We start from the raw sequence: 15,373 nt of genomic DNA on the forward strand, positions 1-15,373 counted from the left end.
AGTTAATGCTCCCACAGGTGTGAGAACAATGAACTGGTCACAAGGACTGTTGGTGTGCCTGGAGCTTGCCATGGTGCTCTGCTCTCCCGCAGGCTACTTGATGTCGCATCCTGTTTCCACCTGTTTCTTGGAGCAACGATCTCCACATACAATAGTCCATAAATCTTCCCACCTTTTGGCCAGAAGCCACTTGCTTTTGGAAAAGATATAAAATAAATATAAATAAATATAAATAAAATATATATATAGATATAAAATAAATATAAATAAATAGATATAAAATAAATATAAATAAAGACCCTGAAATTTCCCTGGACGGCAACGGACATCTATTGGCTGGTTCTATGAGGATCGTCTGCCCGTCTTGGTAGCTATAATCCCAACCCCTCTCTCTCTCTCTCTTTTATTTCCTGTCCCTCTATCACATTTGGTTGGCACTAAATAATGGTGCATTTTTGCAAAAGTAAACTGGTTTTGTCCCCTGCTGTGTCTTGTGTGCTTTGAGATCCCTAAAAGAACCTATCAGGACTCCGCATGTGGTGTGGACCCTGACAGGGAGTCACCAATTTATGGGTGTCACCAGCTTAGGGGACACCAGGTTATGGGGGTGGTCATCAGATATCGGGTGGACATTGGGTGTTGAGATGGACATGGAGTGTCAGGTGGACATTGAGTATTGGGGTGGACATTGAGTGTAAGGTTGAAATTGGGTGTTGAGGTGGACATTGAGTGTTAAGTGGACATTGAGTGTTGAACGGACATTGGGTGTTGGGTGTACACTACGACTTGGGGAGAACATTGGGTTTTGGGGGTCTATTTATGGGAGTCACAAGGTTATTTGGGACACCAAATTACAGGGAACACCAAATTATAAGAAACGCCAAATTATGAGGAACACCAAATTACAAGGAACACCAAAGTATAAGAAATACCAAATTTTAAAAAATAGCAAATTATGAGGAACAGCAAATTTTAAGGAACACCAAATTAGGAGGAACACCAAATTATGGGGAACACCTAATTATGTGGGCCACCAAATTACGGGTGACCCCAGCCTCTGAGGTGGCCCCAACCTCTGTAGTGACCCCGCAGCAGTGACGGGCGGCCCCGGCTGTGCCGGCAGTGCACCAGGTGCACCAGTTCGCGCAGGAGGCCTTGGTGCCTGACACGTGGCTGACAGCCCAGGAGCCACTGCTCAAGAGCCAGGAGCTGGGCAGCAGCGTGGATGAGGTGGAGCAGCTGATCCAGCGGCACGAGGCGTTCCGGAAGACGCGGCAGCTTGGGCGGAGAGGTTCAGCTCCCTGCGGCGCCTCACCACGGTACGGCAGTGCCAGGGATGTCACTGGGGATGTGGGCAGCTGTGGGCTCAGCAGAATCTCCTTGTCTGACCTTGATCTTCATCCTATCCCCATCTTTGTTGTTTCCATTGCTGGCTTCGTCATCTTAATTTTCATCTCCAACTTCATCTTCCTTTCCTTCAACTCCATCCCTGTCCCCATCTCATCTCCATCTCCATCTCCATCTCCATCTCCATCTCCATCTCCATCTCCGTCTCCATCTCCGTCTCCATCTCCATCTCTGTCTCCATCTCTGTCTCCGTCTCCGTCTCCGTCTCCATCTCCATCATCTCCAACCATCTCTATCTCCATATCCATCATCTCTATCACCTCCATCTCCACCCCATCCCCATCCCATCTCCATAATCTCCGTCACTGTTGCCATCTTCATTTCCATCTCATTTCCAACTCTCCCATCTCCATCATCTCCAACCCATCTCCACTCCTATCTCCACCACATCCATCTCCACCCCCATATCCATCATCTCCATCTCCATAATTTCCGTCTCTATTTCCATCACCTCTATCTCCATCATCTCCATCTCATCTCCATCACCATCTCCATCATCTCTGTCTCCATAATTTCCATCTCTATCTCCATCACCTCCATCTCCATAATCTCCATCACCATCATCTCCATACCCTCCATCACCTCCATATCCATCTCAATCATCTCCATCACCATCTCCATCACCTCCATCTCCATCATCTCTGTCTCCATAATTTCCATCTGTATCTCTATTAACTCCATCACCATCTTCATCACCATCTCCATAATCTCCTACTACATCATCTCTAACCCATCTCCACCTCCACCCCATTTCTACTCCCGTCATCATAATTACCTCCATCACCGTTTCCATTTCCACCCCATTTCCATCATCTCTGCCTCCATCTCCATCTCCATCTCCGTCTCCGTCTCCATCTCCATCACTTCCATCACCATCACCATCACCTCCATCTCCATCACCTCCATTTCCACCCCATCTCCACTGCCATCTCCATATCCATTTCCACCACACCCCGCCCCACAGATTGAGAAGCTCAAGGCCGAACAGAACAAGCAGCCGCCGACGCCGCTCCTGACCTGCAAATTTTTGGGGGAACCCCCAGGAGGTGCCGACCCTTGCAGGCCAGAGCCGTGCGTCACCTACATCTGGCACGAGCTGCGGCCGGAGCACCTCCAGCCCAAGCTTGACCGCGTCCAGACTCCGACCACCAAGGGAGGACCCTCTGAGCCACTCCCAACCATCGCCGCCATCACCGCAGCCACCCCCGCCGAGCCCCCAGTGGCTCCCAAGGCCAAGGAGCCTGGTGAGGTCCGGTCGGTGCTGCCGGAGCAGTGCTGGGAGCGGTGCTGGGAGCGCCAGTTGGAGCGCCAGGAGTCCAGCAAGCTGGAGCTGCCGTGGCATGACGGGAAGGGTGGTGGGTGAGCGAGGGGACACTATGGGTACACCACGGGGACACCGTGGGGACAGCAGGGAGGGGACGGTGCTGAGGTGACCCCACCGTGGTCCCCAAACGTCCCCCAGCAGCAAAGCCACCCTGGCCAACATCGTGAAGCAGCTGCAGGAGAAGGAGGTGGGCAGGCCCTTGCCGGCTTTGGTGAGTCCTTGGTGACCCTTTGGTGGCTCCTTGGATTCCTTCTTGTGTCCCTTTGGATTCCACTAAGTGTCCCCTGAATGTCCCCTTCATGTCCCACCGGACATCCCACAGTGTAGCCTCTATGTCCCCTCCATGTCCTCCTGGATGTCCCCTCCATGCTCCCCTGGAGATTCCTCCATGACTCCCCGGAGATCCCTCATTGTCCCCTCAGGGTCCCCTCCATGTCCGCCTCAGTGTCCCCTCCATGTTCCACTGAAGATCCTCAGTGTCCCCTCATTGTCCCCTCCATGCTCCACTGGACATCCCTCATTGTCGCATTGGAGATCCCTTCAGTTCCCCTCTGGAGATCCCTCCATGTCGCCCTCAGTGTTCCCTCCATGTTCCTCTTGAGATCCTCAGTGTCCCCTCCATGTCTCACTGGACATCCCTCAGTGTCCCCTCAGTGTCCCCTTTAATGTCCCACCAGACATCCCTCAGTGTCCCCTCCATGTCCTACTAGAGATCCTCTCTGTGACCTCCTGGAGATCCCTCCATGTCCCCTCCATGTCCCCTTAAATGTCCCCTCAGTGTCCCCTCCACATCCCACCAGACACCCCTCCATGTCCCCCTGGATGTCCCCTCCGTGTCCCTTCAGTGTCCCACCAGCCACCCCCTCACCGTCCCCTCCATGTCCCCTCCTGTCCCCAGCCCCATGACTGCGATTCCCCGCCCATCTCCCTGCTAGCCCCGAGGTTCTGCCGGAGGGGACCCCAAGGCCGGACTGTCCGTGGGCAAGGGGCCGGCCGAGGCCGCAGCGCCGGCCGCGCCCCAAGGACTCGGCGCAGGGTCCGGGGGAGCCGCGGCACTCGCGGTTGGCACCGGCACAGGGCAGTGCACCGCCACCCCCACGCACACGGTGACGCACGAGGGGTTCCTGCTGTGCAAGCACAAGCTCAATGGCGCCGGCAAGAAGGCGTCCAACAGGTCTGAGGGTTCTCCGGGGGTTGGGGTTCATGGGTGATCCAGTGGAATTTGGGGGGTCATCAAGGGTTGTGGTTTATTGATGGAAGGAGTTCTACAAGGCTTGGGGGTTCATCAAGGGTTGTGGTTTATTGATGGAAGGAGTTCTACAAGGCTTGGGGGTTCATCAAGGATTTGCGTTAATCAATGGAAGAGACTTACCAAAGGTTGGGGGATCGCCATTGACCCTTCAGAATTTCAGGGCCCATCAAGGGTTGGGGGTTCATCAAGGGTTGGGGTTTATTGATGGAAGGAGTTCTACAAGGGTTGGGGTTCATCAAGGGTTGGGGTTTATTGATGGAAGGAGTTCTACAAGGGTTGGGGTTCATCAAGGGTTGGGGTTTATTGATGGAAGGAGTTCTACAAGGGTTGGGGTTCATCAAGGGTTGGGGTTCACCAAGTTTTGGGGTTCATCAAGGGTTGGGGGTTCATCAAGTGTTGGATTTCTCCAAGAGTTGGGTTTCATCAAGGGTTGGGGGTTCATCAAGGGTTGGAGGTTCATCAAGGGTTGGGGGTTCATCAAGCGTTGGGGTTCACCAAGAATTGGGGGTTCACCAACGATTAGGGGACATCACTGGAAGGGATTCTCCAGGGGTTAGAGTTCTTTGATGATCCACTGGAATTTGGGGATTCACCAAGAGGTGGGTGTTCATCAAGAGTTGGGGTTCATCAATGTTCCACCAAAATTTGGGGGTTCATCAAGGGCTAGGGGTTCACCAAAATTTGGGGGTCCATCAACAGAAGGTGTTCACCAAGGATTGGGGTTCACCAAGAATTAGTTGAGGGTTCACCAAGAGTTGGAGGTTCTCCAAGGGTTGGGATTCATCAATGATCCACCAGAACTTAGGGGTTCACCAAGAGTTGAGGGTTCTCCAAGAGTTGGGGGTCCATCAGTGATGGGGTTCACAAAGGGCTGGGGTTCACCACGAGTTGAAGGTTCTCCAAGGGTTAGGGTCCATCAATGATGGGATTCATCAAGGGTTGGGGTTCATCAAAGATCCACCAGAATTTGCGGGTTCATCAAGAGTTGGGGGTTCTCCAAGGTTTGGGGTTCATCAATGATGGGGTTCACCAAGAGTTAGAAGTCCATCAATAGAAGGGATCCACCAGAATTTGAATTTTGGTCAATCAACAAAAGCGATTGACCAAAATCTGCAATTCACCAACAATACAAACATATCAAATGCAACCCACCTAAATTTTTGGGGGTTCACCACCCAAGGATTTGGGTTCACCAAGGGTTTGGGTTTACCAAGAGTTGAAGGTTCTCCAAGATTTGGGGTTCACCAAGGATTGGGGTGCACCAAGAGTTGGGAGTCCATTAGTGATGGGGTTCACCAAGAGTTGAGGGTTCTCCAAGGGTTGGAAATTCTCCAAGAGTTTGGGTTCATCAATGATCCATCAGAATTTGGGGGTTCATCAAGGGTTGAGAGTTCACCAAGACTTGGGGGCCCATCAATGATGGAGTTCACCAAGAGTTGGGGTTCATGTAGAGTTGAGGGTTCTCCAAGGGTTGGGGTTCACCAACACTTGAAGGTTCACCAAGAGTTGGGGGTCCATCAGTGATGTGGTTCACCAAGGGTTGGGGTTCACCAAGAGCTGAGGATTCACCAAGAGTTGAGGGTCCATCAATGGAAGGGTTCCATGAGAATTTAGGGGTTCACCAAGAGTTGAAGGTCCTCCAAGGTTTGGGATTTATCAATGATCCACCAGAATTTGGGGGTTCACCAAGAGTTGGGGTCCATCAATGGAAAGTGTTCACCAAGGGTTGGGGATTTTCCAAGGGTTGGGGTCCATCAATGGAAGGGTTCCATCAACAGAAAGTGTTCACCAAGGCTTGGGGATTCTCCAAGGGTTGGGGTCCATCAATGGAAGGGACTCACCGAGAGTTGAGGGTCCATCAATGATGGGGTTCACCAAGAGTTGGGATTCACCAAGAGTTTGGGTTCACCAAGAATGGGGAATTCTCCAAGGGTTCGGTTCCATCAATGGAAGATATTCACTAGGAGTTGAGGGTTCACCAAGAGTTGAGGTCCATCAGTGGAAGGTGTTTACCAAAGATTGGAGTTCACCAAGACTTGGGGGCTTCACCAAGAGTTGAGGGTTCTCCAAGGGTTGGGGTCCATCAATGATGGGGTTCTCCAAGAGTTGGGATTCACCAAGAGTTGGGAATTCTCCAAGAATTGGGAGTTCTCCAGGAGTTGAGGGTCAATCAATGGAAGGGATCCACCAGAATTCGAATTTTGGTCAACCAACAAAAGCCATTGACCAAAAACCATGATCCACCAACGCTACGAACATTCCAAACCCAAAAAATTGTTTTTGGGGGTTCCACCCAGCCCCACGAGCAGGTCCTGGGTGAACCTCTACTGCGTGCTGGCCAAGGGCGACCTGGGCTTCTACAAGGACGCCAAGGGCCCGGCGGCCGGCGCCACGCACGCCGGTGAGCCGCTGCTCAGCCTGCACCGCGCCGCCAGCGACGTGGCCAGTGACTACAAGAAGAAGAAAAACGTCTTCAAGCTCAAGTGAGCGCCGGGCTGCGGCGGTTTTTGGGGGGTTGGTGTCGTTTTTGGAGGGTGTGATGTCATTTTAGGTGTGTGATGTCACTTTTCAGGTCTCTGATGTAATTTCTTGGGGTCCCTGATATCATTTTTGGCATCTCCTGTTGATTTTGATGGGTTGTGGTGCCACTTTTGGGGTCTCTGATGTCGTTTTTTGGGGTCTCCTGTAGATTTTGGTAGGTTCTCATGCCGTTTTGGGGGCATCTTATGTTAGTTTTTACATCTCTGATGTCACTTTTGGGGTCCCTGATGTCATTTTTGGGGTCTCATGTTGATTTTGGGGTGTCTGGAGCAAGTTTTGGCATCTGCTGTTGATTTTGATGGGTTCTGATGTAATTTTTGGGGTTCTGATGTCACTTTTGGTGGATGTTATGTCATTTTTCGGGGATGTGATGTCATTTTTGGGGAGTGTAATGCCATTTTTGAGGTATCAGATGTCACTTTTATTGGGTGTGATGTCACTTTTGAGTCTCTGATGTCATTTTTGGGGTCACATATTGATTCTGAGGTGTCTGACTCCACTTCTGGGTCTCTGATGTCACTTTTGGGTGTCTGGTGTCATTTTTGGGGTTTCATGTTGATTTTGGGGTGTGTGGCACAATTTTTGGCATCTCCTGTTGATTTGGAGGGTTCTGATGTAATTTTTGAGTTGTCTGATGTCACTTTTGGATGATGTGATGTCACTTTTGGGGTCTCTGATGTCACTTTCGTGGTGTTTGATGCCACTATTGGGGTGTCTGATGTCATTTGTGTGGTCTCGTGTTGATTTTGGGGTGTCTGATTCCACTTTTGGGGCCTCTGATGTCATTTCTTGGGTGTCTGACTCCATTTTTGGGGTCTCTAATGTCACTTTTGGGTCTCTGATATAATTTTTGGGATATCTGATTCGACTTTTGGGTGTCTGATGCCATTTTTGGGGTCTCATGCTCACTTTGGGGCATCTGATGCCACCTTTGTAATCTGATTTTTTTTTTTTTTTTTGGGGGGGGGGGTTTCCTGTTGATTTTGGTGTCTCTGATGTCATTTTTGGGGTCTCTGGTGCCACTTTCGGGGTCTCCCGCTGCCTTTGGTGGCTCTGATATCTCCAAGTCCCGGTGGCCTCAGTGACACCGTCCCTGTCTTGCAGGACTGGCGATGGGAGCGAGTTCCTGCTGCAGGCCAAGGACGAGGTGTGGATTTTGGGGGTCCTGCTTAGGTTTTGGGGGGTCTGATGGTGGCTTTGAGGGGTTTCATGGGGATTTTGGGGGTTTTTGTTGGGTTTTGGAGGTCTTTGTAGATTTTGGGGGGTATCATGGTGTTTTTGGGGGTCTCATGGTGATTTTGAGGGCTCTCAGAGTGCTTTTGGGGGGGTCCCATGGTGATTTTGGGGGAGTCTGATAGTGATTTTGGAGGTTGTCGGGATTTTAGGGTGTCTTGTGGTGATTTTGGGGGTCTCATGGTGATTTTGGGGCATCTCATGGTGATTTTGGGGGGGGTTCATGTTGGTTTTGGGGGGGTCTCAGGGTGATTTTGGGGTTCTCATGGTGTTTTTGTGTGTCTGAGGGTGATTTCGGGGTTATCATGTTGATTTTGGGGGTCTCATGGTGGTTTTGGGGGTCTTTGTAGGGTTTTGGGGGCTCTCAGGGTGGTTTTTGGGGTCTCATGGGGGTTTTGGGTGGTGATTTCGGTGGTCTAATTGTGATTTTGGGGTGGTTTAGGGATGTTTCATGGTGATTTTGGGGAGTCTTGTGGTGATTTTAGGGTGTCTGATGGTGTTTTTGGGGGTCTCATGCTGATTTTTAGGGGTTTCATGGTGATTTTGGGGGTCTTTGTAGGGTTTTGGGTGGTATCAGAGTGATTTTGGGGGTTTTTGTAGGGTTTTGGGGGCTCTCAGGGTGATTTTGGGGGGTCTCATGGGTGTTTCAAGTGTCTTTGTACTGTTTTGTGGGGTCTTATGGTGATTTTGGGGGATTCATGATGGTTTTGTGGGGTCTCAGGTTGATTTTGGGGGGTCTCATGGGGCTTTGGGGTGTCTGAGGGTCATTTTGGGGGTCTCATGTTGATTTTGGAGAGGTCTTATGGTGATTTCAGGGGTCTTTGTATAGTTTTGGGGAGTGTCAGTGTGATATTGGGGGTTTCATGGTGATTTTGGGGGTTTTTGTTGGGTTTTGGGGGGTCTCAGGGGGATTTTGGAAGTCTCGTGGTGATTTTGGGAGTCTCATTGGGATTTTGGGGGTCTCATGGAGGTTTTGATGGTTCTCAGGGTGTCTTTGGGATGTCTGACCCCATTTTCCTTCCCTCAAACCCCATTTTCTATCTCTCTAACCCCATTTTTGGGGTGTCTGACTCCATTTCCTGTCACTCTAACCCCATTTGCTGTCTCTGTAACCCCATTTTCTGTCCCTCTAATCCTATTTTTTGTCCCACTAACCCCATTTTCCATCTTTCTCACCCCATTTTCTGTCTTTCTAACTCCATTTTCCATGTCTTTGACCCCATTTTTAAGGTGTCTCACCCCATTTCCTGTCTCTCTAACCCCATTTTTGGTGTGTCTCACCCTATTTTCCATCTCTCTAACCCCATTTTCGGGGTGTCTGACCCCATTTTCCATGCCCCTGACCCCATTTTCCATCTCTCTAACCCCATTTTCGGGGTGTCTCACCCCATTTTCCATGTCCCTGACCCCGTTTTCAGGGTGTCTCACCCCGTTTTTCGGTTTTCAGGAGGACATGCAGGGCTGGCTGCGGGCTCTGGCCACCAGTGCCCAGGAACACGCCGAGCTGGCCCGGTGGCAGCAGGGCCTCCTCACCACCTCCTCCACCAACGAGGGGCTCCCGCAGCGCGACCCCAACCGGCCCTGACTAAAGTGACCCCCCCAAAACCCCAAATTTGGGGTCCCAAACCTTTCCTCAAAACCCTAATTTTGGGGTCCCAGTCCTTCCCAAATCCCAATTTTGGGGTCCTGAGTTCTGGGTTTGGGGTCCTGATTCCCGGATTTCGGGTCCTAGTCCTTCCCAAATCCCAATTCTAGGGTCATCAGCTTTGAGTTTGGGGTCCTGATTCCCATATTTGGGGTGTCAGTCCTTCCCAAATCCTGGTTTTGTGGTCCTGAACTCTGGGTTTGGGGTCCTGATTTCCAGATTTGGGGTCATGATCTTTCCCAAACCCCAGTTTTGGGGACCTGAATCCTAAACTTGGAGTGCTGCCCCGACAAAAACCCCAATTGTGGGGTCCTGGCCCCCTCTGAGCTCCAGTTTTGGGGTCCCAGTCCTTCCCAAACACCGGATTTGGGGTCCCAAGCCCTGGTTTTGGGGTCCCTCCCTCCTCCAAAACCTCAATTTTGGGGTTCAGCCCCCTTCCCCCAAACCCCAAATTTGGGGTTCTGGCCCCTCTGAGTCCAAATGTTGGGGTCTGGGCCCCTCCATTTTCCCCAGAACAAGCCATGGAGATCCTGGGGGGGGCCCCAGCGCCGCCATTGTACAAATGTAATAAAGCGCCTGCTACACTCCAAAAGTGGCCTGGGGCATTTGGGGGTGTCGTGAGGGGAATTTGGGGAGTCCTGGAGGGGTTTGGGAGTGTCTTTGAGGGGTTTTGGGGTGTACTGGGGGGGTTTGGGGGTGTCTTGGAGGAGGTTGGGGTGTCCTGGGAGCGATTGGGGGGTGTCCTGGAGGGAATCTGGGGAGTCGTGAGGGAAATTTGGGGAGTCCTGGGAGTTTTGGCATGACCTGGGGAGAATCTGGGGAGTTCTTAGGAGAATTTGGGGTGTCTTGGAGGAGTTTGGGGTGTCCTGGGGGGGATTTAGGATCGACTGGGGGAGATTTGAGAGGGATTTGGGGAGGTTAGAATCGACTGATGGGGGTTAGGATGGGATGGGGAGGTTGAGGATCGAGTGGGGGGATTAGAATCGACTGGTGGGGATTTAGGATCGACTGGGAGAGGTTAGGATCAACTGGAGGGGTTTAGGATGGGATGTGGAGATTTAGGATCGCCTGGGGGGGGGTTAGGGGAAACTGGGGCGATTAGGGACCCACTGAAACGTGGTTTAAATGTAACTGGGAAAGGTTTAGAACAAACTGGGCCCACCCAGTCCATCCCAGTCCCTCCCAGTCCATCCCAGTCCCTCCCAGTCCATCCCACTCCTTCCCAGTTCTTCCCAGTCCATCCCAGTCCCGCTCCGAGGGACGGGCCACACCTGCCCGGACCAAACGCGCCGGACCTGAAGCGATCTGGCTCCCGGTCCCGGTCCCTTTATCGGTGCGGGTCTCAGTCCCGGTCCCAGACCCGGTTCTGGGCCCGGCTTTGGTCTCGGCCTCGGTCCTGGTTCTGATGCAGCTCTCCATTCTGCACCCCGGGGATTTTCGGCTCCATTGGCAGATTTTAGGCCAAATCTGGTGGGTTTAGGGGGGATTTTAGATCCCTTGCACTGATTTCAAAATACTTAGGCGGCATTTCAGGCTCATCTGGGTGATTTTAGGCCAAACCGGGTCAATTTAGGACCGAGAAGCGCTTTGGCCCCGCCCCTTTCCCCTCACAGTTCCCGCCCTTCCCTTGACCCATCCCCTCCCAGTTCGGGGTTCCGAACGGGGCAGGAGGAGGAGGGAGGGAGGAAGAGGCGGAGCCGCAGCAGAAGCAGGAGGGGACAATGAAGGATTCGAGCGCCATCCCGGAGCTGCCTGAACTCGCAGCGTCCCCGGGACCATCGCACCCCATCCCGCAGGTGCCCGGGGAGGGGGAGCTCGCCCCAAATATCCCGGCGTGTTCCCTGGATTTGGGGATTTTTGGGGGGGGATGTTTGGATCTTACCGGGCTCCAGAGGCGCAGATGGCCCCCGGGGGGACATCGGGGTCCCCAGGAGGTGTTTTTGGGGTCCCGGTGGGTGCGGGCAGAGCCCTGTTGGGGGCGGGGGGATGCGGATCCCCCCGCGGTGGGGGTTGGGCTTCCCGGGCCGGGCCCTGCGAGCTCTGCCGGGGCCACGTGGGGAGCGCGCGGGAGCGGCGGGATCGGCGGGGGGACAGCGGTTTTGGGGAGCCCCGGGAGAGGCGCGGCTTCCTTGAGCGGGAGCGCAGACACAGGAGAGCCCCAGAAGGGCAAAGCGGGGAGCCCGAGAGGGGGGGGGACCCCTGGCATTGCCGGGACCCCGGCGGGGGGTGCTGGGGCTGGAGGGGCGGCATGGCCGGGAAAGGGCTTCGGGGCTCCCGGTGCCGCCAGTGGCTGCTGCCAGCATGAGCCCAGTTGCTCCCCGCGTGTGCTTCCAGTTTCCTCGGCACTCCCAGCATGAGCCCGGTCACTCCCAGGCATTCCTATTATAATGGAATTTGCCCCCAGCACGGTCCCAGTTTGCTCCCAGTCCCTCCCAAGTTCACTGAAACGGAGAGAAGAATCAAATCGTCCAACGACAATTTTAAATTTAGAGAGTCAAGGCGTTCCTTTTTTATCTGGTCAGGATGTTGTAGCCAGGATGTAGCACAGAAATCTTCTCCTACACACATAACCCGTGTGTGCAGAGAGAATCATTCCATGACACTCCGTTTTTAGTAAATTTTTCAGGTCTTTTATCCACTCAGTACTTCTAGAAATGAATTGGGTCAGTGTTCTTTGGTCTCAAATTGCAAACACTCAATTCCTAATATTTGGTCTCCTTTTGGATCCGGATTTCTCCCCTTGTGATATTAATTAGTTCTTCATTCCTGGATTTTATCAGTCTTTTCAGAGGAGGTGTCTGCAGCTGTGTAAGAGGCACAGTCTGGGGTGGATGTTCCTGGGTGGCCACTGATGTTCTGTTAATGGCCGCTGATGGCCCTTGAGCATTCCAGCTGCTCCCAGTGTGTTGATGTGTTGAGTTCATCCCACCCCACCTGGTGGAGCAATGCCCTGTAAAGAAAATTAAATTAAAGTTTTTTAGGGAAAAGGCAACCAAAGCCTCTTGGTTAAAATTACAGAAAAATTTTTAAACTGATTCGTTTTCCAACACCTCTTTGGTCTGGTGTGTTCCTAGTTCTCCCAGCTGCCCCTAGCACAGTCCCAGTCACTCCCGGTACTATCCCAGTGTGAGTTCAGTCTCTGCCAGCAAGGGCCCCAGTCACTCACACTTGCCCCCAGTTGCCCCAGCATGGTTCCAGTTTTCCCCCAGTACATTCCAGTCACTCCTAGTTAGGTCCCAGTCACCACTCCTATGTTCTCAGACACTCCCAGTATATCCCAGTTGCCCTAAACAATCTCACAGTCATTCCCAGGCACTCCCAGTTACCTCAGCGTGGTTCACTTACCCCCAGTTTTATCCCAGTTGCCCCTGGAATAGTCCCAGTACCTCTCAGCATGGTTTGTTTATTTTTTTTAGCGAAGGGGAGTGTTTGGAAAATGCAGAACTCCAAATCTGAGAAGAAAATTCCTCTTGGGGGGACACTGGGGGGTCCCAGTGGCGGCTGCTGACAGAGGCAGCCTGGAGGAGCAGAGCCCTGTGTCCCCCTGGACCCCAAAGTGGGGAGCCCAGAGAGGGGGGAACGCCGCCATTGGCGGGACCCTCAACAGCCTGGAGACGGGCAGAGGGGACTTCTTGGACCCCCAGCTCCCCAAAGCAGAGAATAAGGGGAGAAGGGACCCTGGAACCCCAAAATCCTCCAGCATCCCTAAATGGGGAGAGGGAAGAGGGGGGAGCTTTTTGGATTGCTGGGACTCCCAGCAGCCTGGGGAGGGCGGGCACCGAGTAGATGGGGGACTCCCAATAGAAGCGTGACCCCCAGCAGCTGGGACAGGGGGAAACCCCAAACACCAGTGGGGAGGGACCATTCCCAGGAACTCCTGGGAGGCATTTTCAGGGCTGAATGTTGGTTTTTGGGAGGTTTTGATGGGGACTTCTAGAGATGGACTTGGGCAGGAGGAACCCCAACACAAGGCGCTCATCCCTTGTTTTTCCCCACACCAGGAATTCCCATATCCAAGCCTTGGCCCGATGGAGGACAAGGAGGCTGCGAGAAAGAGGAAGATGGCCCAGGAGCCCCAGGCAGGTGAGGAGGAAGTCAATGCCCCTTTCACCCTCTGTCCTGCTCCATCTCCCAGCCCAGCACGGCCCCGGCTGCAGGACACTCCGCTGCCGACACCGACCTGCCGGGGACGCGCTGGGGGGATCTCCTTCCCTTTCCCTCTGGCACGGAGGCAAATCCCATCCTCTCCTTGTCCTTTCTTGCCCAGACAAGGAGCTGAGCACAGAGAGCAGGGAGGACAAATCCCCATGGCAGAACCTGGTGGAAGAGGCCGTTTGCAGCGGCTCCACGGCGCAGGAATCCAACGGGGAAGAAAGCCACAGAGATCCCGCACCAGGAGGGGCTGCAAACGCAGATCACGGGGATCTGAGGAGGAAAGACCCAGCCTGGGCCGGGCAGGCCGGAGATGGAGCCAGAGCTCAGACCTGGTGGTCCATGAGCATTTTCGTGATGGGGAGAAGCCCCACAAGTGCTCAGAGTGTGGGATGAGCTTCAGATGGAGGTCCCTTCTGATCCGCCACCAGAGGATCCACACTGGGGAGAGGCCCTACGAGTGTGGGGAGTGTGGGAAGAGGTTTCACACCAGCAGCAGTCTCCTCAAGCACCAGCACACACACACAGACGAGAAGCCATTCCGCTGCCCTGACTGCGGGAAGGGATTCAGGCAGAGCTCTCACCTCATCTCCCACCGGCGCATCCACACCGGGGAAAAGCCCCACGAGTGTGAGGAGTGTGGGAAGAGCTTCAGTCACAGCTCCAGCCTGATCCGGCACCAGAGGATCCACACTGGGGAAAGGCCATACAAATGTGGCGACTGTGGGAAGGGCTTCATTGTGAATGCCCAATTGATCTGCCACCAGAGGATCCACACTGGGGAAAGACCATACAAGTGTGAGGAGTGTGGGAAGGGCTTCAGGCACCGTTCCAGCCTAATCGACCACCAAAGGATCCACACTGGGGAGAGGCCCTATGAGTGTTCTAAGTGTGGAAAGAGATTTCCCACCAGCTCTGATCTCATCAAGCACTACCAGACACACACTGAGGAGAGGCCGTATGAGTGTCCTGACTGCGGGAAGGGCTTCAGGAAAAACTCCCACCTCATCCGCCACCGTCGCATCCACACTGGGGAGAGGCCCTACGAGTGTGAGGAGTGTGGGAAGAGCTTCTCCCGCAGCTCAACCTTGACCCAACACCAACGGAGGCACCAGTAAGGGAAGCCCTGCGAGTGCTCTGAGTGCGGGAAGACTTCGTGCGCTGCTCCAACTCCATCCCCCACTGAAGGACCCACATTGAGCAGAGCCCTGGTGACCCACATTCCCTGGGGTCCATGTTGGGAAGACACCTACCTGGTTATCCTTTTGTTTTGACCTTTGTTTTTCTCTCTTTTCCATCTCTTTGTGCTCCTAAAGCCAAGAGAGATCGATCTGTCATCTCAAAACCCTTCAAATCCCACAGGAAAGACCTCAGTTTTGACTCAAAAAGGCTCAGTCCCACGTCCAAGTACCTTGTTCTCTCCTCAAAACAACTCAATCCCACATGAACCTTACATGATTCCAGAGTCACCGGGGTGAGAAGGGGTTTGAAGGAGATTGGGAGAAGTGGGTTCCAAATTTGTAGCGGTGGGATTGTGTTGCGCTGGCTGGGGGGGATGGATTTAATACTAAATAAAACTTTGACAATTCCTGATTTCTGTCCCATTCACTTTCTTTCAGTTCCAGTTCTGTTTTCCATGGCACCTTTTCAGTGGTTGTGTTTGTGTCCTCATTTCTCTCCTGCCTCTCTCTGCCTGCTCTGTTTCTCTCTCAGGGTCTCCCTTGACCCAGGGTAGCTCCCAGCAAAGACCCTGCCCTGATTCAATTCCCAGTGCAGGAGCTGCAACAGCCATGGGTGAAGTTCTGAAGGCTGGCAATGA

General features: G+C 53.2%; 1 protein-coding gene across 1 annotated transcript in view; it reads left to right on the top strand.

Moving 5' to 3' along the window:
* LOC130266131 (zinc finger protein 239-like) overlaps window positions 1-14,998 on the top strand; it is a 68,331-nt gene extending 53,333 nt beyond the window's left edge. Inside the window, exon 2 of the mRNA XM_056515467.1 lies at window positions 13,670-14,998. Within this exon, the coding sequence (XP_056371442.1) occupies window positions 13,670-14,672 (1,003 nt within the window). The 3' untranslated portion in view covers window positions 14,673-14,998. The remainder of the gene's footprint in view (window positions 1-13,669) is intronic.
* The last annotated feature ends 375 nt before the right edge of the window (window positions 14,999-15,373 follow it).

The sequence above is a fragment of the Oenanthe melanoleuca genome, unplaced genomic scaffold (assembly GCF_029582105.1).
Source record: "Oenanthe melanoleuca isolate GR-GAL-2019-014 unplaced genomic scaffold, OMel1.0 S001, whole genome shotgun sequence".
NCBI classification, from domain to species: domain Eukaryota; kingdom Metazoa; phylum Chordata; class Aves; order Passeriformes; family Muscicapidae; genus Oenanthe; species Oenanthe melanoleuca.